We start from the raw sequence: 23,792 nt of genomic DNA on the forward strand, positions 1-23,792 counted from the left end.
TGTAATACCAAGAATCTGATTGTTTTTTGCTTGTAGAATGGGGAGTGGAATGGGTACGTTCTGGGAGTGTATAAAGTTTCTTGTGCCTGCAGGTTAGCCTATTTTGGACAGACTGATAGATCCTACCTTGAAGAACATGAAAATTACATCTGAGATCATCTGTATGCAAGTCTGTATTGGCAGGCGATGCTCTGGATACTCCTTCACATAGGATCAAATGAAGAAAAACATTGATGTTACATGGAAGTCATTACAGGTCTGAGAGGCTATTCTTAGGATTAGCATCGCTATTAAGCACTCTCCCAACCTCAGCAAACATGGGTGCATTAATTTGCCAAAGATCTGAGAGACTATCAATTTAAGACCAAATGGCCCGACTTCTCTAAATTAAATTTGTAATATCCAGCTCATAGAGGGTGTCATGTAAGGGCATTAGGTGTCAGTTACAGTTTGTTTCTACAGTTACTTAGTTTAGTGCTGTGTGCTTGTCACAGTTATCATTATGCTCTGATGATGCTGGGTAAAAAATCAAAATATTAATCACATATTAATCCAGAGAAATGTAATAATAAGGTGTGACACCTTTTGGCAACTGGTATATGAAAAATATGACTTCTGCATTAGTTCAACCTTAGTATCACTTCTGGATCTGGCTCCCACTGAAGAGACCTGAATAAAGGTCGAAACCGGTCTGGGTAGTGATCCTTCCACAAGGACATTATACATGTCCACAAGGAGATGTGCTTTGCATTATGGGATACTAAGGCACGTGATGTGAAGTCATACCATCTTTACCACGAGTTGCCCCAGTCCTGAAAATACTTCAGGCACAAACTTTGTTTGCTTACACTTGGATAAAGGATTAAACAAGTATATAATTTCTTGGTATCTTTAATTTAAAATATTAGTGAGTTTAATAAATGTATTTTTTTCCTCATGGTTTTGGCTATACTGTTAAGCATTATTATGAATTATAATGGCATTGTTTGAATAATGGTTAGAGAAGCCTCACGTGATGAGTCCTCAGACTCTATAGAGAGATGCCTATGTATTATAGCATATAATTTTATGCATTTTATTTTGCTACAAGAGAAAAGAGAACTGAAACTTAAAAGAGATAATTCAGAGGCAGCAGATGAGTTATACCATCAAAAATGCAATGACGTACGGAAAGCAGCAAGATCTGATAAAACCAAATGGTTGGAGGACCAGTGCAAAGACATTGAACAGTACTATGGAGAACACAAAACTAGAGGTCTACAAACTATTAAGAAATGTCAGGAAGTGACAAACAAGATCAGTAGCAGTCAAAGATGAAAATGGTAAAGTATTGATGGATAAGACAGAAATCATACACAGATGGACAAGATATTGCAGCGAACTATATAAAAATCAACTAAATTATACTGCAACAGAAGTAATCAAAGAACTAAAGCAATCTCTCCACCAGCAGAGATCTTTGAAAATGACATCTTGGAAGAGGAGGTGAATAAGGCTATAAAACATCTCAAGAATAACAAGAGTCCTGGAAATGACAACATAATAGGCGAGATGCTAAAATATGGGGGAGAATCAGTTGCAAAAGAAATACATAAGTTATGTAATGAAATATGGAGATCAGGGTACCCCCCCCCCGAAGAGTAGAAAAAATTGGTCTTGGTTGTTCTTCATAAGAAAGGCAGTGCTTTAGAATGCACCAATTACAGAACTATTGCATTAATGAGTCATCTTGGCAAAGTGCTGATGAAAATACTAACAGAATGCCTGAAGGGGCATATGGAGGCACATCTTCTGGGTGAGCAAGCCGGATTTTGACAAGATTGAAGTACAGTGCAACAAATACTTGCACTAAGACTAAAAGCAGAGAAAGCTCGAAGAAAGAACAAAAAGATATATTGCTGTTTCGTGGACTTCCAAAAAGCATTTGATAACATTGACCAAAATATAACATGGGCTGTCTTGGAATCCTATGGTGTGGACAATAAATTGATCTGCCTGCTGAAAGATATAAACAGCCAAGCACAAGCAAAAATCAGAATAGCAGATGTGACTGGAGATTGGTTTGCCACTAGTCAGGGCACAAGACAAGGGGACCCAATATCACCAATCATCTTCATCACACATCTGGAAAGAACACTAGATATGATTAAAGAAGAAGGTGGAGGCATTTCAATAAATGGCATGAGAAATAAACTACCTCTGCTTTGCAGATGACATCGTCCTGATTGAAGAAGACGCAGCAAGGCCGGAACAGACATTGCAAACATTATACACAGAAGAAAAAGATATGGACTAAATGTCAACTTTGAAAAAACTAAAACTGATATTCGGACAACAGGAGTTACTGAATAGAGTTACGATAGATAGATTTCAACTGGAAAATGTGGAACACTTTACATATCTTGGATGCTACATGACGCATGACTTGGACCCCAAAAAAAGAGATAAAAATTAGAATAGCCAGAGCGACAACTATTTTAAAAGCCATGGACAAAATATGGAAGAGCTGAACAAACTAAACTGCACATTGTAGAATTCTCTATCTTCAGCTGCATGCTCTATGGATGCGAGGCCTGGGTACTCCTGAGAGAATCTGAAAGGAGGATGTTGGCATTTGAGAGGAAGTGCTATAGAAAGATCTTGAGAATAAGCTGGATACAGAAAGTGAACAATGAGGAAATCTACAGATGAATACAACCAAAAAGAAAACCTGATGCAGAAAATAATCAAAAGGAAACTACGTCTATTTGGCCATATATGTAGAATGAATGATGAGAGAAAATTAAAAATGTTGCTGTTTGGAATGATTGAAGGAAAGAACAAAAGAGGAAGACCAAACAGAGAATGGGGGCGATGATCGTCAAATGGTGCAGAAACTCTATACACAAATTGAGTCATCTTGCACAAAACAGAATGCAATGGAAGAATTATATCAAGATGGCAGCAGACACCTACAGGCATTGGATCCATGGTTGTTGTTGACGATGATTAATTTTATGCAAATCCCACTACCAGAAGGTTGTAAAAATTGTAGAACATTAATACAATGGATGGGCTAAAGATTTTTTTTCTTCTCTTTATGTTAATTTTATATATATATATATATATATATATATTTTATTATTATTTTTTACATAATCCAAAAATGCTGCTATAGAGATCAAGCATGGAACTTTTTCAAGCCACTTCACATCTCCAGTAAGTGGTGCTGTGGTCTTACACCAAACAATGAAATTCATCTTTCATTTAAAGACAATCACACATGTTCATTACAATGGCAGAATTCAAACCTACAGCCTTGTAGGTTGGAGAGATATGCCGACCAGGCTGGTAGTAGATAATGATGGTAGAACTATATTAAAGATTATGCCAATAAAAAAAAAAATGTAGAACAATATACACGTGTTTCTCTGAGATTTTTGTTTATTAGCATGCTATTTTACATATTTACTTCTAATAAATACTTAGAAATAAGTTATAAATATGTTTCATATTTTTGAAAAAAAAATTATTAGTCATTTGTTAGTAGTATTGTTTTATAGGAATTTGATTATTTATATAAATGCTTTTTCAAAAGCATCTTGCTGAATTTATTATTTTTTTTTTTTTTGCCATATGTTTTATGTGTATTACAACAACTGTATCCCAGATTTGGTTAAAATCAGCTAAGCATAGTAAAAAACTACTTTCCCATCTTCCTCTTCTGCAGGTGGAACCTTATTTCCTGCAGGTTACTGAAATTCTCAGGGGAACTTTTAAACATCTCAAGAAATTGTTACAGATGTTTGGTTGAAATGAGTGAATAATGTGACCCATGAAGAAGGGGGGGGGGACTTTTCATTGTACTTTGCTACTTTTAGAATGCTGCAACTTTTATTTTCTGCTTATGCTACTCTTGAAAATTTGTCAATCAATTGGTGTATTTAATACTGTGTTCAAGATGTTATATAATTTAGTTTTATTGCTCTTACCAAACATAGTATAGTACTTGTAAGCTATTTAAGCCTTAAGCAAGATGGTGGTCTTGCAGTGGGGTGAAACCATCATCACAATGAAATTTGAGCCCACAGTGGTAGAGAGCAGCAACACTATTTACTAAGCCAACCAAGAATTGGCAGGCAAAGCATCACATTTTTATGCCATTGCACTGCTCTAAGTTGGCTCATCAGCTTGTTATAATAACCCTCTATAATTCCATATATACCTCTGAAAATCTTGAAAATTTTGCATATCTATCTATTTCTTAGGTATGATCACTTTCTCCATTTACATTTCCCTTTTGCAGCATATGTTTTGTCTTGTTTACTTCTCTCAGACATGCCTGCTATCCTCAAACTGTTGCATCCCTGTTCTCTTGTTGAACTCCTACTCTTTTTACCTTTATTTCCTCTGCTATCATTAAAAAAACCATTCATTCTTTCCCTTTCATTCTTATTCTTTTGATAATATCATTCTCTGTCAATCAAGTTTCACTAGTGCTAATCCTTTTGGCCAAGTTGATCTAACTAGTGCTAAAAACTTCACTTGTCATTTCCTTTGACCTACACTTTGTGTTAAATGTCTCACTCAATTTTGGTACTTGAGAAGCTCTATTTCATCATAACTATTATTTTTTATTTCTATTTTTCTATTTATTTATTTATTTTTCATCATTCCATCAGTCCACCATTCATCTGTTAATATGGCCAGCCCGTCTCCATTTAAATTTTTACACCTTCACCACATCTTCTACTCCAGTCATCTCTCAAATTTGAGTATTTCTTATTCTTTCCCTTTAGTTATTTGGAGCATATTTCTCTCCAAGGCTCTCTGGGCCACATACAACCTGTGTTTCTGTTTTTTAATCTCACTTTCATAAGTAAGGACTGGAACAATGCACATATTAACCCTTTAACTGCTGATTTTATATTCTACTGACATTGTCCCATGTGCTAAATTAATTTTGCAAAAAATTTATAAATAAAATCAATTAAAATTCTTACTGAAGTAAGAAGTCTGGACAGCATTATACATTCTTGATATACACTTGTTCACTCACAAAAATGACAATAATAGTGTTTTATAAAATTTGCATAATTAAGGGGTGTCCACTTGATTAAGAAAATTACACACATTAATTTATGTAGAATCACCAGGATCTTCTTCATCTGAAGTACACAATTCACGCCATCTACCATCCTCCACCACAACTAGTATTTTTTGTCTGTAAATTGCATGTGTTCTGAAGGGCCGATTTGTCTGTATGCAGGATGAAAAACCTACGTTTCTGGGAGAAAAACCCTGCTACCTCCATATGAGATCGGCTAACTCACCTTCGATTGAAAAAGTCCATATATAAAGATTCCTCCCATCACGACAAGAATCGAACTTAGGCCTTTTCCAATCGAAGGGCACAATGTATCGTCATTCTTCTAATTTTGCTATGGAGGTGCTTAATATGATTAGTTGCACTAGTTCAAATTTTTCTGTTTAGATGTCATACAAGGACAGAAACCCAAGTCAAATAAACTTCAATCGAGTTAACTCGATCATAACATGGTCGCCATTTTTTTCTGTGCTCGAGTTAACTAAAAGGGTTAATTAATTTTCTTTTTAAGCATATAGGCAATCTCCTAACAGATAATGTTTATACAGCCAAAATGCTTTGTTTCCCTTTGTGATTCATCTACTTATTTCTTTATCACGTTTTTCCTTAAAACTAATTGACCAAGGTAAATAGTCCTCCACAATTTCAATAGGATTATTTGCTAATTTTAATTCAATTTGATCTGAATTTGCCATCAGTTTTGTTTTAGTTATATTAACCTTTAAACTCTCCCTCACTCTTCTTTCTCTGTCAAGACCATTTAACATTTCTGAGCTGCTTCTTTTGCTCATCTGCAAAATGTAAGTGATTAAGGTTTTTTGCATTAATGTTAATTCCATAGTTTTCTCATGAGATATTCCTAAAGACTTCTAATGTAGCAGAAAATAATTTGGGTGATATAGGATCTCCTTGCCTTATTCTTCTCACAATACCGTTTCCTGATGTTCTAATTTTATACTGGGTGTGGATATATAGTTTTTATTATCTGATATATTTTGCTGGGATGGTTTGTTGTTTTAGGTTGTTTATTATGTTTATTATTATGTTATTATCTTGCATACCTACTAAATATGCAAGAAGATTATATTCATTTGCCTTTTTCTATTACTATTGGTTAATAGTGTAGTAGTTATGATCTATTATAGAGAATCTTCATATGGCTGTGCATGCATCATCCAAAAATCTTGATTCCATTTAAATATAATGGATATAAACATTTTTGTGCAATTGTGATAGCAATTGCCATTTCTGATATCCTTCTGAAGGGATGGCCAAGGATTGGGGGAATTGATTATTGTTGAAACTGTTTCCTCCATTCCATCTGATAAGCCTAATTCATTCATACTTTCCTTCCATTATTTCCTCAAATTTTCTCTATTGTTTATTATATTGTCATCTTCTAGTATGGGTTTTTTTTTCATAAGGATTCCAGAAATGCCATCATCAACCCCTATGTCTAGGGTACATCAGAAAAAAAATGGCCAGGTCTTTTAAAAAAAAGTACAGCCTCTACATAAGGGGGCGCTAGTGGGCCAAGTACTGCGGACGTGTTTTGAAGAGCTCCTGATTCAGATAAGTTTTTACTAGGAATAATTAAGTATATATGCGTAATTGTTTGAGTAAGAGCAGCTGTAAACGTTGTACGCTACCGGTATTATTAGTGTGGTTTTTTTTTTCTTGTCTAAACTAAATTACGAAATCGTTATTATTAGACCTAGTAACTGGCAGAGAGAAAAAAAATGTCGGCGGCATTGTCATTCCATGATTGGAATGTAGATTTCAGTCGTTTCGTTAAGTGTGAGGTCTGTTATATGTATTCCTTTGATTACATAAATGATTTGTGGATGTTTAGTGCGGATGGAAGGAGGATGTGTGCGAAGTGTGACCTGAACGAAGAACTAATGAATGCGAATATGAAATTGATAACAGAAAGTGCTAGTACCGATTGTATCGCGATTGCACGTTTGAAAGAAAAGGATGGTGAGCAAGAGAAGCGAAAAAATGTTAAAAAATCAGGAAAAAAGAAAAAGAGCGATTTGACAACCGTAACGGATGTTAAAAGGGACGAAAGTGAGGTGGAAAGAAACGAAATTGAGAGAACGAATGAAAGTAGAACTTGCGTAATGCAGAAATCGCAAGTAAAAAAAATCGAAAGAATAAATGATGGCGAAAGTTCGACGCATGTTGGACCGAAAGTACTGAAACAAAGAAACATGAATGACAGTAAAAGTGAGAAGAATGATAGCGAAAGTTGGATGCATGTTAGTCCGAAAGTACGGAAACAAAGAAAGATAAATGAGAGTTAAAGTGAGAAGAATGATAGTGAAAGTTGGACGTATGTTGGACCGAAAGTACGGAAACAAAGAAGGATGAATGAGAGGGAATGTGAGAAGAGGGGGTCGAGAGTTAGAAAGTTAGAAAGATTTAATGATAGAGAGAATGTGTCGCGAGGTTCGGAAAGTGAATTAGATTGGATGAGGCAAGAAATGAAATGGATGCGGAATGAAATTAAGAGAATTCAGGTCAAAACTATTAAAATAAATCATGATGGCATGAAAGAGTTAACGAAAGATGAGCGAGTGGCGTTGTATAGCGACTCCATTATTAAAGGTGTGCTAGAGGATAAAATGCACAAGGTATGTTTTCCAGGCGGTAAAATAAGTAGAGTGATCGAGGCATTGGATATGAGGCGGGAGCGAGCAAAAGAGTTAATTGTATTAATTGGTACAAATGATTTGAGAGAGAACAAAGAGCATGTCAAAATGAATGTCAAGAGACTGCTTGGAAAGATAAAAGAGAATAGTGTGACAGGAAGGGTGGTCAGTGTGTTGCCTAGGTATGATTGTGGTGAAATGAGGCGGAGAGCAAGGATTATGAATGATATTCTGGCTGAAATGTGTGAGGAGATGGGAGTACAGTTTGTTAATGCGTGGAATGAGTTTGAGGGACAAAGTGAGCTCTACGGGAGCGATGGACTGCATTTGAGTGGTTATGGTGTGAGTCGCTTGGAGAGACTGCTGCTGGAAGGTAGAGAAGTGAATAGAGAAAATGAATCAGATCAAGAGGGGAGTGATGTAGAAGAGCAGGAGAGTAAGACAGGAGAGATTGAAGAAGTGGAAATCAATGGAGAGGTGAGTGGTATGAGTATAGAAAATGAGAGAATGGGTGTGCAAGAGGAGCAGGGAAACGGGGAGGCCCAGGGTGGACAGGGATACACAGCGTGAGAAAGGTGGATGCTCCAAGAGGGAGGTGAGAGCATGTGTAGGCAGGAAAGTAATGGGATGACCAGGGATCAAGAGGAAACAGATGTTGTTGCAAAGGGTTCTAAAATGAAGAAGCAGAAAGAGAAATGGCCCCAGTCCAGCATGGAGAGAGCACATCGAGTGAATGGTATCAGTGGAACTAGCTGTAGATCCAGAAATGAGTTGTTGTGTTTGTATACCAATGCTAGAAGCATAAGAAACAAGGCGGATGAAATGGTTGCACTAATTGTGTCTGTGTACCCAGAGATTGTTGGAATAAGTGAGACATGGTTAGATGAGGACGACATCCTGACAGGAATAGAGATGGAAAGGTATGATGTGTTTCGTGAGGATAGAAGGGATAAAAAGGGAGGGGGAGTGCTATTGATGATAGAGAAAGAGTTATGTCCATACAAGGTAGAGATGTAAGAGGGAAATAGGGCCAGTGGTTTTGAGGCAGTATGGTGTGAGATAGAGGTGAATAGAATCAAATACTTGGTGGGATGTTGTTATAGACCTCTTGATGTGGATGGTGGTGATAGTGAAATGTATAGTCAAATAAGCCAAGCAAATAAGAAAAGGGTGATCATTATGGGTGATTTTAATTATGGCAATATAGACTGGAATGAAGAGATAGCGACTGGAAGTAAAGAAAATGAGTTTCTTGAGTTTTTGAGGGATAACTACCTCAGACAATATGTAACAGAGGGCACACGAGGATTAAGGGTCTTGGATTTGGTCATCTCATCGAGGATGTAATTATAAATGAGGTGTCAAATCATCCACCAATTGGTGAAAGTGACCATGAGGTGATTATCTGGGTGGTTGCCAGCAGTGCAAGGACCCCTGTGAAAAAAGGGTATATGTGGAACTACAAGGGGGGGTGATTATGAAGAGCTCAGGAGACAGCTTGCAGATGTAGCATGGAATGAGGAGTTAGCTAGAAAAGAGATCAATGCAGCTTGGGGGATTTTCAAAAACTATTTAGTAGATGCAATGTCTAAATGTATACCACGGGTGAGAAGGTTAAATAAGGTAGGTGTGAGATGGATGAATAAAGAGATTAAGCATGCAATACAGAAAAAAAAGGCATTGTGGAGACAGCATAAGAGAAGTGGAAGTAACCAATTTCATGAGGTCTACAAAGACCAGGCAAGGAGGGTGACTTGGTTGGTGAGAGTAGCTAAAGAGAGGTATGAACAGCAGTTAGCTAATGAAGCCAAAAAGAATCCTAGGGAGTTCTTTCGATATGTAGCCAGCAAAAGAAAGAATGATTATGGAAGGATGACATTGATTGGAGGAAATGGTATAAAGACAGCTGTTGCAGAATGTGTTGTGGAGATACTTAATGAGCAATTCATAAAGATCTTTCAATCTTGTGAATGTGACTTCATGGAGAGATTAAGAGCAGTTGATGATGGGGAGGAGAGACTGACTGTAAGTGAGCAAGAGGTGTTTGGGGAGTTGAGTAAACTAGATGTAAATAAGGCTGTGGGACTTGATAATATATCACCACGTATGCTGAAGGAGTGTGCTAGAGAGTTGACACCTGCCTTGACATATTTTTTTAATACGAGTCTTGCACTTGGTCAAGTTCCTAAAGAGTGGAAGGAGGGTAAGATTGTGCCACTTCATAAAGGAGGTGATCGAACTCAAGCATCAAACTATAGGCCTATCTGTGTGTCAGGTGTTGTGGTTAAGTTGTTGGAGAAGCTTGTGAGAACTAGGATCCAGAGTTGGGTTGACAACAATGGTATAATCTTTGATGGACAGCATGGATTTGCTAAAGGGAGGTCATGTTTTAGTAATCTACTTACTACAATAAAGTGACTGCTTCCTTGGACAGAGGAGAAGGATACACAGTAATATACTTGGATTTCGCAAAGGCTTTTGATAGAGTACCTCATGATAAGTTGCCAGTCAGACTAGAGCAGATGGGGTTGGATATCAGATTAGTGCATTGGATTGGAGACTGGCTATCTGATAGGTATCAACAAGTTGTGTATGGGGGTGCAATATCCAGGAAAAGAAAAGTCACTAGTGGAGTGCCTCAGGGGTCTGTTTTAGGGCCATTACTATTTAACTTATATATTAATGATATTGGTGAAGATTTGGATGGAGATATTCAGTTGTTTGCAGATGATGCAAAGTTGGGACGAACCATAAAGAGTAGTGAAGATGTTGTGGCCTTGCAAGAAGACTTGAATAAATTGAGTGATTGGGCAAGCAAATGGGGATGTGAGTTCAATGTTGCAAAATGTAAGGTTTTAAAATTTGGAAAACAAAGATTGGATGCAGAATTTATGCTTGGTGAGAATATATTGTTGGAAGTAGAGGAAATAAGAGATCTAGGGGTGATAGTGGATAAGGATCTAAAATTTAGGGGACACATTGCCAAAATTGTGAAGACAACACAAAGACTTCTGGGAATGATGCGGAGGACACTGACATGTAGAAGTAGGGAGATACTTGTTCCAATGTATAAGGCTTTGATTAGGCCACATTTGGACTATTGTGCCCAGATTTGGTCACCGGGTTTTCAAAAGGATGAAGAGATGTTGGAAAGGGTCCAAAGGCGAATGACTAAGGTAGTTTCTGACCTCTGGAATGTTGAGTATGAGGAAAGATTGAAAAGATGTAATTTGCAGAGTCTCGTGGAGAGAAGGAAGAGGGGAGATATGATAGAGACCTACAAGTTGGTAAGGGGTTGTTATAGGATCAATGGTGGAGAAGTTCTACAGAGAATAGTGGGAGATCAGGGGAGAACCAGAGGTCATCCCTGGAAACTGTATAAGGAGGGTGTGAGTAAGGGAGTGAGAGGCAGGTTTTTTTCGTGCAGAGTTGTGAGTGATTGGAATGCCTTGCCTGAGAGCGTGGTGTCTGCAAGTAGTTTGAATGTGTTTAAGACACGGTATGATGAGATGTGTGTGTAAGATAAAAGGACCTCCTAGATGAGTCTTTGACTCCATGAGGTCTTGTTTTAATAATAATAATAATAATAACTTTTAAGCTCCACCAGAAACTTGCTACCCTTATCTGGTTACCAAAAATCAGCTCCCTTGTCTCTCGGTGTCTAGAGTATATGATGCATCCTGTCCTTGCATTACTTTGGACAGACATGGATCAGCCATGATCCGTTTAGATCATAGGTTCCCAAAGTGGGCGGTACCTCCCCCCAGTGGGCACTGAAGCCCTTCTGGGGGGGGGGGGCTATAGTGGGATCAGAAGCATTTGGGGGCGTTCAGGCGGTCTAGGGGGTTGATGGCTCTTTATAGAAGAAATTAATAATATATATTTAAAAATTAATTATTTTCGTGATTTTGCAATTAGATAATCATTTAAAATTTAAATATTGCATTCTAATTCATCTTATGCCCATCTTACACAATCAATTTTTTAATCAATTTTTCTATTTCAATTATTTAATCATTTGAAAATTTACCATGTCAGATAGAAATAGATGTTAATTTTCTATGTCAGTGAGCAAATACAGCATGTATATATGTGTGTATAATAGGTTATGTTTATGGTAGCAAATATATTCGTTATATTTCATTTCAAAATATATATAAAATATATTAAACCACTTTTCTAATTGATTTGTACAAAAATAAACCTAATTTTATATAATTTAATATTACGAGTAAAAATAATAATGGCAAGAAAGAAATAAAATCATAAATTTTATTTAGCCTAGTTAGTACTAACTTATATTGCTAACCAGAGGGAAAAAACAAAGCAAATATTATTCGAAACTTATTATACTATTTTCTGTGGTTATGTTTTGTAGGTTTGTTGTTTATATCTTGTGTAATTATTTTATTTATTAATTATTATTTATAATTATTTGGACAATGTCGTGGTCGGATGAACAAAATGCGCCTTGTGTGCAAAATAAAAAATTGAACGTGTCATACAGGATATTTTAACTTCTATTTTTTATATACTTAAAAAATTTATTAATTTTTTACTATTGTAAAAATTGATCATATCATACAGGCTTTAGTCTATCCACGCAGCAGACGAGTCTTAACTAGTAGTATGTCGGTCAACTATCATGTAGGTAATTCACTCAATTCAGCATGTTTTGACAGGAATATGGGTGCTTGCAGTGACTTGTTCAAAGCACGAGTACGATGGTATTACAAACAAGTCAATGCATGCAAGTCGATTCGGGCTAGATTTTAAATCTATAAATACCAGTGGTTTAGGAATAAGTTTCATTATTTTTTGTGTGCTTTGCCAACAGTCATCAGTCGGAAGCGTGATAGATAAGTGGTGTCATACAAAGTGTAAATTAAATCTTTTATTTTGTGAATATTTTTGCAAATTTTATTGCTTCATTATGTCTGAATATAAGAAGAAATGTCAACAGTACAGTATTGAGTATTTGAAATATGGTTTTATTCAGTCTCAAATATTTGAATTATGGTTTTATTCTAACTGTTATAATGGGGGTGTTACAAAATTTATGTCTTGCAAAGTGGGCGGTGGCCCAAAAAAGTTTGGCAACCTATGATTTAGATGAACACAAACATTACATCTGCAATCATGACTATGGTCAGTCTGGTCTTGCAGACCATGTATTGGATACCACTCATAAGATCTGGAAGAAAACCAACATGCATCACAGTAAATTTAAGAAAGAAAGACTGTTTTTGGATTCTGCAGGGGCATTCAGGAATCAACTAAATTTGAACAAATAGGGGTGCAAAAACTTCCTAAAATGTTATTATTATCATTATTAAGAGAGACCTCCAGGGAGTTAGGAACTCATCAAGGGAGGTCATACTAGCTGTCATACTTGTTATTAAATTCATTCATGCTACTTGCATACACAACATCCAATGGCAATCCATTTCAATCACACACCACTCTATGAGAGAAAATTCTAGTCCTCACCTCCTTCTTGACAACATTCATTCTCAACTCCCAGGGATGCTTTGCGTCCTTTCCCCACCCTCCATAAAAAAAAATTCTCTCTACTGAAGTTCTGTCAAAAATGATATAAGTTATATAATTTTTGACACTGTTTTGCACTTTCTTTCCACTTTATCAGAATCATCATGGAAACCAGCAGACTAGATCTGTTCACAGTAGTTCAAGTGAGGTCTTATCAAGGCCTTGTAAAATGACTTCCTTATCTTTACATGTCAAGGTCCATTTCAGCATTGCAATTATTCTCTGAGTTTTATTTACAGTCTTTGCTATATGATCCTTGAACTTCAACTTCCTGTCTACTAAAACTCCAAGATCCCTAACCTGATCAGTTTTTTCTAGCATAATCTCACCAAATACAATATGACATTGGATATCTAATCACACCGAACTACATGACCTTACCTAACATTAAACTGACAGCCATTTCCACATGGCCACAATTCTGGCCTATTCAAATTCTGCAAGTACTGCATATCAGCAGCACTCCTGATTAACCTCTCTATTTTTGACTCATCAGCAAATTGCTGTGTGTTGCATGTCAAATCCTTCCCAATGTCGTTAATGAACAGATTGAATAATTGAACCAATGGTGGTCCATTGTTACTGCACTCAATACCAGTTAGTATGTCTGCTTCTGATAGGTAGGTCTCACTAATGCCTACAATATGACGTCCCAATATATTAACCAAGGCAACAAACCCAACTCCTTTGTTTCTGATACTCCTAGCATTCGTGTACAGACATAATAAGTTACCTGTGCTTTTTTGCATACTCTTATCTGTTGTCTACGTGAAACAGTTTGACAATTTGCAGATTTCTGTTCTTATATAATTCCTTACTTATGCAGATATATTTACACATGCTTGATAGGTCTGAACCAGATGAACACAGAATCATCCTCTCTTCATAATCATTTCCATAATAATAACCATTTTAATCATTAACACAGTTGTCTAACATTGTCGCTCTTACACAGATTCTCACTATTCCTTCCAACATAATTCAGTTTCCCTGAATTATGATGGGAGGAATATGAGATGAATATTGATATAAGAGAATATAATTATTCTCTTATATCAATAATCATATCAATGAGAGAGAATAATTATTGATATGAGACCTAACTCTTTGTGTTAGGTCTCATATCAATAATTTTTCAAGACTCCTGATGCCAAACATATTCAAGTGTAGGCTTTTTCCCTCTTATACAAATCCATTCTTTCCTCAAACTCACTCCAAAAACTCGCATCCATTCCTTCTACACAGCCTATGCATAGAATCATTTGCCATCATAGCTCTTCTTCGTAATTCATTTCCCTCATATCAAGATAATATACTAGCGATTTTTACTTTCTCACTCTTTCTTCTTCTTCTAGCAACCTTTTCATATCCTATCTCATACTGAATTTATTGTTAGTTAAGTCGTTGGTACCTGATATGACCTCTTTTGCTTTTCTTTTCTGTTTTTTAATTGTGCTTGTGCTATATTTTTAAATTTTGCTCCACTCATCAATTGCATGTTTTATGATAGTCACCATACCAAATAACATTCTTATTTTTACAATCAACTTTACTTATCTGATTTGCATTATTATGCACTAACTAACTTACTTGATTCCATTTTGTTGCTGAACTTTTTTTATTTTCCTCATGTTCCTCTAAACACTGCTCGACTTTCTGTAATTCCCTCATTGTCTCTCTCGTAATCTGCTTTAACCTAGCAATTTCAGAGGTTAAATTATTTTCAGTGTCATCTTTAGTGGAGAAAATATTCTTGTTCATTACTTCACTTTCTTCTGCTGCCTCTTCTGATCTCAACTGAGGCAGTAACTGCTGTTATGTCATTTTTGTGTATGTGTGACTGTGTACACTAGTGACCTTGAAAGTGTGATAAAACAAATCTTGGAGAGATTGACTATCAACTGAACTTTAGTTTGAGAAAATATAATGAGTGGTTCTCATATTATGAGCTGTTATTTTTGGATACCTCTATGTAGGTGATTAAAATTTTTTTGTGACCAAGTAGATTTAAGGGGTATTTTTGGAGCCCTTCTGTATGCAATAAATTCATCAAAGGCAAATTTTATTTGTGGTTTGTTTTGGCAGTTATTAAGTGTATTTTGTAAAATGTTTAAATATTTATTGGATTAATTTTGTCCTTAGGCATGTTACTGAAATTTTGTATTTGGAATTTTTATCAGACTTTGCCTGCCCCCTCAATTCTCAAGAATAATAATAACTATAGTACTTTCATTTTTAGGAGCTGATGGAACATATGGCCATTATCCAGACACATCAGCAGAAGTTGATTTCACTGGAGATAAACGAACAAGTGCCATAAGCGGTAAGTGGCTATTGTTTAATTTATTTATTTGTTAACTGTTATAGATGTAGTCAGATTATTAAATAAAATATAAACCCTTACTGAATTTTTATTGTAATATGCAGTTATAGCAATTTTTTCATTTACATTTGGATAATATACACCTGGAAAGAAATTAAACTCTTTCTCTTCTTCTTCTTAACATGGAATTTAGGCCAAGTGGCCTGTTCCGGTCTCATGCCATCTCTTTCTTGGTCTTCCGATTCTTCTTTTTCCACTTATTTTGTATCTGTATAATATTTTTGGTAGTCTGCTGTTGTCCATTCGATTTAAATGTTCTAGCCATTTTTGTTTATACTGTCTTATGTAGTAATTGTTTTATTTTCAGGGATTGTAAGATTTCTTCATTTGTTTTGTTCTCACTTGGTATATCCAGCTGTTTTTCTGAGGAACTTCGTTTCTGCTTTGAATTCGTTTTTCATCTTTCCTTTTCATAGTCCATGTTTCACTTCCGTATAGTAGAGTTGGTTTTGACAAGACATTATATAGTCTGATTCTAGTGTGTTTTTGTACTAGGGATGGCTTAAATATATTATTTATTATGCCACTTACTTTGACAAAGTTTGATATTTTAGTGTCTATGTCTTTTTCTTCTTCGTATGATAGATCACATCCCAAGCATCTGAAAGTATTTACTTGTTCTAATATTTTATCATCTATGACTATTTTACTTCTTATTGGGTTTTCTCCTTTGAATGCCATTATTTTTGTTTTTTCTTTAGATATTGTCGTATTATATTGCTTTGAGATATCATTTAATGATTTTAATGATCTTTGTAAGTTATCTTCTGATGTAGCTAATACTATTTGATTATCTGCAAATAGTAGTGTATCTATCTTCATTTGTGGGATCATTTGTATACCAAATGGGTTATGCTGTTTTTCCAGAACTCTTTCTTTCATCCATATTTTACTCTTTTTATAAGCAAACAGCAAAAGTTTGTATAATGAGAGCAGTTGACTTGCTCTTAGTATTCCATAGTGAGGAGCATGCTTTGCACATATTATGGTAAATCTAGCTTTCAGAGGTGTTTTAGTCTCAAACTACTTGCAATATGCTGAATTCTTTTCCTGGATGGCCTTGGCACACATTTTGGAAAATCAAGGTGTGCATAGTGAACTGGGATTTTAGGTGTAATGAGAGAAGGCTTTTATTTCAGTAAGAATTGCTTCTTTTATATGTTTGTAACAACAGTTGTCATCCTGAGGGAAGAATAAAAATCATGCACTTATATCCTTTGACACACTTAAGATTGAGAGTGACTGGGTGAAGGATGTTCTCCAGAAAAGGCGTTATGGATGTGGTAATAGTTGGAAAAGAGAGCTAGAGGTGGAGATAAATGAACAAGTGGCATAAGTGAAAACCAGTTTATAACCATCATCACCCTTCATCTCTTCTTAACCACTTCTGATAACCAGTTTATCAGAACTGGTTAAGAAGAGATGAAAGGTATTAAAAGAATGGAGAGGATTATCTGGTCTTCTTGTGGGCAGATGGACACTTTATTATAGTGACAGCAAGTATCTCTGCATCTCTTTCAGTGGAATTGGAAAAGGGAAGCCATTCTGACTTGCAAACAGTGATGCTTGTTGATGGAATCAGTCTTAAACTGTGCTGTTGAATTGGGATTTATTCCTGTAGCTGACTTTTTGCTGTTTGTCCTGCTTCCCTAATGAAAACAACAGGGACCTTATTTAACTGGGTGACACCTCAGTAGCATGAAGTCATGCTGTGGCATTTTGGTTTAAGCAAATAAGGACAAAATTTGGTCAGCTAGGTCTCAAATTTCCAGCCCATCCTCATTCATTCAGTATCCAGATAGAGCCCTTACTAAAAGGATGCATCATAGGGAGGCAAGAATTGGACATTAAATCAGAAGCCCTGGTTTGTTCTCCTCATTCCTTAAAAGATGATGTGGAGGTCTTCTTCCAGTTATCTCTCTCTCTTTGACCCTTAAGCACATTGTTATTGAAACAAAGAAGACAAAAAGAGCTGAGATTCTTCTAAATGACACAAATAAGTTATTACATTCAGGCAGTAATGATCCATGAAAGGATATAGTTGTTATAATATTCAAAGATAATCTTCCTGAATGGTAGGCAGCATCAAGTGGAATGAGGTGGATAAACATCAGAATTTGGTATTGGACAATGAGATTGTGTATAGCCTATGATCCTACAGAAGATTTTAAACAAGAAGGAGAAGAATTTTTCAAGTCATTAGAAAAGTAAGCTGTCACAAAGAAAAGAGGAACCTTGTCCTTTTTAGGGATCTGAACAGCAGAATAGGAAATGAATACGAGACATGTAGAAATGTTTTCAGTAAATTTAGAGTAAAGAGCAAAGCTAATAATAATGGCAAATACCTGCTGGATTTCTGTTCAGGACATGGTCATTACTAATATCATGTTCCAACATGTGCCTGCACAAATTCACAATGAGAAAGAGAATATACAAGTATTAATCAAAAAACAGAATAGTAAAGTAAAAGAGATGGTAGTTCTGGTAGAAACTAATAATTTAAGTAGCAACAAATATATGAGAGTGAAAGAGATGAAAGGGCTGTTGGAAGAAGCGAGAAAGAAATGTGAGAGAGAGTAAAAATACCCAGATACAACAGTACTAAGTTAAGGAGGGCAGTGATAGCAAATGATTCCATGTGCAGGCTGTGTAGAAGAAATGAATGTGAGATTTTAGATGTGTGGAATGGTTTGATTGCAGAAATGACTTGTATAAGAGGGACAGCCTGCACATTAATTCATTTGGCATCAGGAGCCTGGAAAAATTACTTATTGGTATCAGACCTAATGCAGAGCGTTAGGGAAACTAGAATCATCAAAGGAGGAATAGGAAAAATGTGTGTGAAAGTTCAGCTATGGTAGGCAGACGTATGAATGGCTTCGAACATGGTTATGCATCTGGCAAAGGGGTAAAAATATATGCTTTGGGTTCGGACCTTTTGAGTATGTCTGGGAAGGGAAAAGAGAAAGTTCTACAACAAGGCCAAATGGATTGTGTATCTAATTATCAGAATAGGTTAGGTGGTAATTTGGTCTATACACAAATGCCAGGAGCATCAGAAACAAAGGGGTTGAGTTTGTTGCTTTATTGAAATGATGTGCCCTAAGATTGTTGGCATTAATAAAACCTGTCTATCAGAATCAGATATGGTAACTGGGATCGAGTGTAATGGGGATGCTATTTTTAGGTATACTATCTCTTCTGTCATTGACAGAAGAGATGGAATGATATCAGATGACTTAAGTCTAGTTAGGGTAGAAACTCAAGACAACAATGATGCTAACAATGTCCCATGTACCTGTGAGTTTGAGGCTATCTGGTATGAAGTGGAGGCTAACAAAATGAAATATATAGTGGAATGTTGATACAAACCTGGTGGCTCAGTTGCAGGGTATAAAGAAATGCATTGCACTGCCAATTTAGCCTTATGGGTACTAAATTAATGATCATTATGGATGACTTGAATTATCCAAACATTGATTGGGTAGAAGAGATATCTCATGATAAGAATAAAGAGGAATTTATTGAATTGTTGCAAGACAACTTTCTCAAGCATGTGTAAGAAGGAACTTGAGGTTAAGGAGTGTTACATTTGTTCATAGTCAGATGGGGGTCTCTGTTAAGAATATGACTATTTTACCACCAGTTGGTGACAGTGATCGTGCTGTGCTTTCTTGGGAAGTATCTAATTATATTGATGTTCCCATTAGAACAGGTTACATGCTGAACTACAAAGCTGGAAATTATGATCAACTTTGGAGAATACTATCTTTGTCCCATGTCAGTTACTGAATGCGAAAAATGTCAGCAATGCATGGGAATCTTTGAAACAAATACTTCAATAAAGCAGTATCTGAATGTATCCTTAATGTTTGAAGAATAAATAGGTTGGGAGTGAAATGGATGTGCAACTTTATTGAGAAAGAGATCCACAAGAAGATGATGATGTGGAAAGAATATCGTGAGAATAAGAGTGAGAGGAGTTATGAAATATAGAAAGCTCAGGCCAGAAAAGTAATGACTATTGTGCAGAAAGCTAAATCAGACTATGAAAAGAAATTCGCTATGCAAGCTAAAGGCAATCGAAAAGAATTTTATCATTATGCCGCAAGCAAAAGAAAGAAAGAATGAATGTGGAAGAATAATTTTATTGAATGCAGATGATACTTAGTGTCAGAAGCTAATGAGATTATTCTGTTAATGAGTGCTCACTTTGCTAAGATATATCAACGAAGTGTATGTAACATAGTGCAACTGCTACATTGGATGAAAAGTTAGAGGTTCATGAAAATGAGGTTGAAGAGCTGTTGCATAACCTGGGTAAGAATTTGCTAATAGGGACAGATAGAATATCAGTCTGTTTGCTAAAGGAATGTTCAGCTGAATTGGCTAGGCCTAGACTCATATTTGTATAACTTGAGTCTTAGTTTAGGAATGGAAGGAATGTGTGATAGTTCCATTGTACAAGGGTGGTGCAAAAATTGATGTATCTAACTATTGGCCTATCAGTATCTCTGGTGTGGTAATGAAGATTTTAGAGGTTGGTAAGAACTCACATACAGAAATCAGTGGACAAATAAGTTATACTCTGCAAGGAGCAGCATAGGTTTACTAAAGAAAGGTCATATTTTAGCAATTTGCTCATATTTTATAACATTGTTATGGTGGCTCAGTTGGATAAAGGGAATGGATACACTATGATAATGTTGGATTTGATAGGATACCACATGAAGGGCTGTTGCATCCATGGAATATAAACTCTTGACTTGGATCAGTGGCCAGTTGCCTGACAGATATCAAAAAGTGGTATACAATGAATGTGAATCTTCCAGATTTAAGGTGATCAGTGGTGTACCTCAGGGTTTAGTCCTTGGGCTATTGTTCAATCTATCTATCTATCTATCTATATATATATATATATATATATATATATTATACGTTAATAACATTAGACAGTCTAACAGGAGGTGTGCAATTGTTTGCCTATGATGCAAAGATAGGCAGGGATGCTACTAATATCTAGCACTTACAAAGTGATTTGAATAGGCTGGAAATTTGGGCAAATGAAAATGGCTATCAGTTTAATGTTAGTAAGTGTAAAGTTATGCACTTTGGCATGATGAGATTTCCAGCAGTGTGTTATATTAGCAAGGTTATGCTACAAGAAACTGATGAGGCTAGTGATCTTGGCATCATGGTGGATATCATCTGATGAAATTTTTAGTTAAATGGAAGGTTTGGAGAGAATACAGGGGCATCCATGGAAGTTAAGTTTGTTTGCAGTCAAGAAAGGGGTATGAGCTAGGTTATTCTCTCACAGAGCAGTGTGAGTGGAATAGTTTCCCTTTAGAGGTAGTGAGTGCATCTAGTGTGAATAAATTTAAGAGAAGGTATGACAGCTGGTTTGGGTGATTTATAGTCTCTCTTGATGAGTTCTTGATTTCCTAGAGGTCTCAGATAATAATAATAATAAGGTAAGTTTCATTGACAGTGATGTTTTCATGCTTGTTTAGGACCTGAGAGGATAAAAACAATTTGAAATAGGAAGTGCTCAAAAGTTTTCAAAAGAATCAAAATTAAGCAGCTTTTAAAGGTGAACTGTAGACTGAAATATAAATATTGAGTTGGAAAATCAAAATCAGTTTCAAACTCAAAATCAAAATTTTGAGTTTGAAAACAAAATCAATCCTTGGTGACAGTGACATGAAAAGAAAACCTGCTTTTCACTCCCCTACTCACACCATCCTTATACAGCTTCCAGGGATGACCTCTGGTTCTCCCCTGATCTCCCACTATTTTCTGTAGAACCTCTTCAGCACTGATCCTATAACAACTGCTTAATAACTTGCTTATTAAGGGGTCTATCATATTTCCCCTCCTCCTTCTGTCCACCAGACTCTACAAGTTGCATCTTCTCAATCTTTCCTCATACTCGACATTCCAGACGTCAGAAACTACCTTAGTCAGTCACCTTTGGACTCTTTCCAACATCTCTTCATCCTTCTGAAAACTCGGTGACCAAATCTGGGCACAATAGTCCATGTGTGGCCTAATCAAAGCCTTATACAACGGAACAAGAATCTCCCTACTTCTACACGTCAGTGTCCTCTGCATCATTCCCAGAAGCATTTGTGTTGTCTTCACAATTTTGGCGATGTGTCCCCTAAATTTCAGATCCTTATCCACTATCACTCCCAGATCTCTTATTTCCTCCACCTCCGATAATATATCCTCACCAAACATAAATTCTACATCCCATTTTTGTTTTCCAGATTTTAAAACCTTACATTTTGCAACATTGAACTCGCATCCCCATTCCATGCCCAATCACTCGATTTATTCAAGTTTTCTTGTAAGGCCACGACATCTTCTCTACTCTTCATGGTTCGTTCCAACTTTGCATCATCTGCAGACAACTGAATATCTCCATCCAAATCTTCACTAATATCATTAATATACAAGTTAAACAGCATAAGCCCTAAAACAGATCCCTGAGGCACACCATTAGTAACTTTCCTTTTCCTGGATATCGCTCCCCTATACACAATCTCCAATCCAATGCACCAATCTGATATCCAACCCCATCCACTCCAGTTTGACTATCAACTTATCATGCGGTAATCTATAAAAGCCTTTGCAAAAATAAGTATATTACTGTGCATCCTTCTTCCCTGTCCATGGAAGCAATCACCTTATTGTAATAAGTAGATTACTAAAACATGACCTCCCTTTCGCAAATCCATGCTGTCCATCTAAGATAATGCCATTGTTGGCAACCCAATTCTGGATCCTAGTTCTCACAAGCTTCTCCAACAACTTAACACTGACACACAGATAGACCTATTGTTTGATGCTTGTTCTATCACCTCCTTTATGAAGTGGCACTATCTTGCCTTCCTTCCACTCCTTATGAACTTGATTGAGTGCAAGACTCTTATTAAAAAAATATGTCAAGGCTGGCATCAACTCCCTGGCACATTCCTTCAGAATGCATGGTGATATATTATCAAATCCCACAGCCTTATTTACATCTAGTTTGCTCAACTCCCCCATACACCTCTTGCTCATGTAGTCAGTCTCTCTTCCCCATCATCAACTGCTCTCAATCTCTCCATGAAGTCACATTTACAGGATTGAAAGACCACACCTTCTGCAACAGCTGTCTTTATACCATTTTCTTTCTTTTGATGGCTACATATCGAAAGAACTCCTTAGTATTCTTTTTGGCTTCATTAGCTAACTGCTGTTCATACCTCTCTTTAGCTACCCTCACCAACCAAGTCACCTGCCTTGCATGGTTTTTGTAGTCCTCATGGAATTGGTTATTTCCACTTCTCTTATTCTGCCTCCATAATGCCCTTTTTCTCTGTATTGCATGCTTAATCTCTTTATTCATCCATTTCACACCTACCTTATTTAACCTTCTCACTCTTGAATACATTTAGACATTGCATCTACTAAACAGTTTTTGAAAATCCCCCAAGCTGCATTGATCTCTTTTCCAGCTAACTCCTCATTCCATGCTACATCTGCAAGCTGTCTCCTGAGCTCTTCATAATCACCCCCCTTGTAGTTCCACATATACCCTTTTTTCACAGGGGTCCTTGCACTGCCGGCAACCACCCAGATAATCACCTCATGGTCACTTTCACCAATTGGTGGATGATTTGACACCTCATTTATAATTACATCCTCGATGAGATGACCAAATCCAAGACCCTTAATCCTCGTGTGCCCTCTGTTACATATTGTCTGAGGTAGTTATCCCTCAAAAACTCAAGAAACTCATTTTCTTTACTTCCAGTCGCTATCTCTTCATTCCAGTCTATATTGCCATAATTAAAATCACCCATAATGATCACGCTTTTCTTATTTGCTTGGCTTATTTGACTATACATTTCACTATCACCACCATCCACATCAAGAGGTCTATAACAACATCCCACCAAGTATTTGATTCTATTCACCTCTATCTCACACCATACTGCCTCAAAACCACTGGCTCTATTTCCCTCTTGCAGCTCTACCTTGTATGGACATAACTCTTTCTCTATCATCAGTAGCACTCCCCCTCCCTTTTTACCCCTTCTATCCTCATGAAACATATCATACCCCTTCT

At 36.4% G+C, this 23,792-nt stretch overlaps 1 protein-coding gene across 1 annotated transcript in view; it reads left to right on the forward strand.

Annotated features, from left to right (window-relative positions):
* LOC150101837 (glutamate receptor-interacting protein 1-like) overlaps window positions 1-23,792 on the forward strand; it is a 369,473-nt gene that overhangs the window by 19,662 nt on the left and 326,019 nt on the right. The window contains exon 2 of the mRNA XM_090400065.1: window positions 15,530-15,613. Coding sequence (XP_090256191.1) covers window positions 15,530-15,613 — 84 coding nt within the window. The remainder of the gene's footprint in view (window positions 1-15,529; window positions 15,614-23,792) is intronic.

Source organism: Typopeltis vanoorti, chromosome 11, assembly GCF_054136105.1.
Source record: "Typopeltis vanoorti isolate ZY-2024b chromosome 11, IOZ_Tvanoo_1.0, whole genome shotgun sequence".
Taxonomy (NCBI): Eukaryota; Metazoa; Arthropoda; class Arachnida; order Uropygi; family Thelyphonidae; genus Typopeltis; species Typopeltis vanoorti.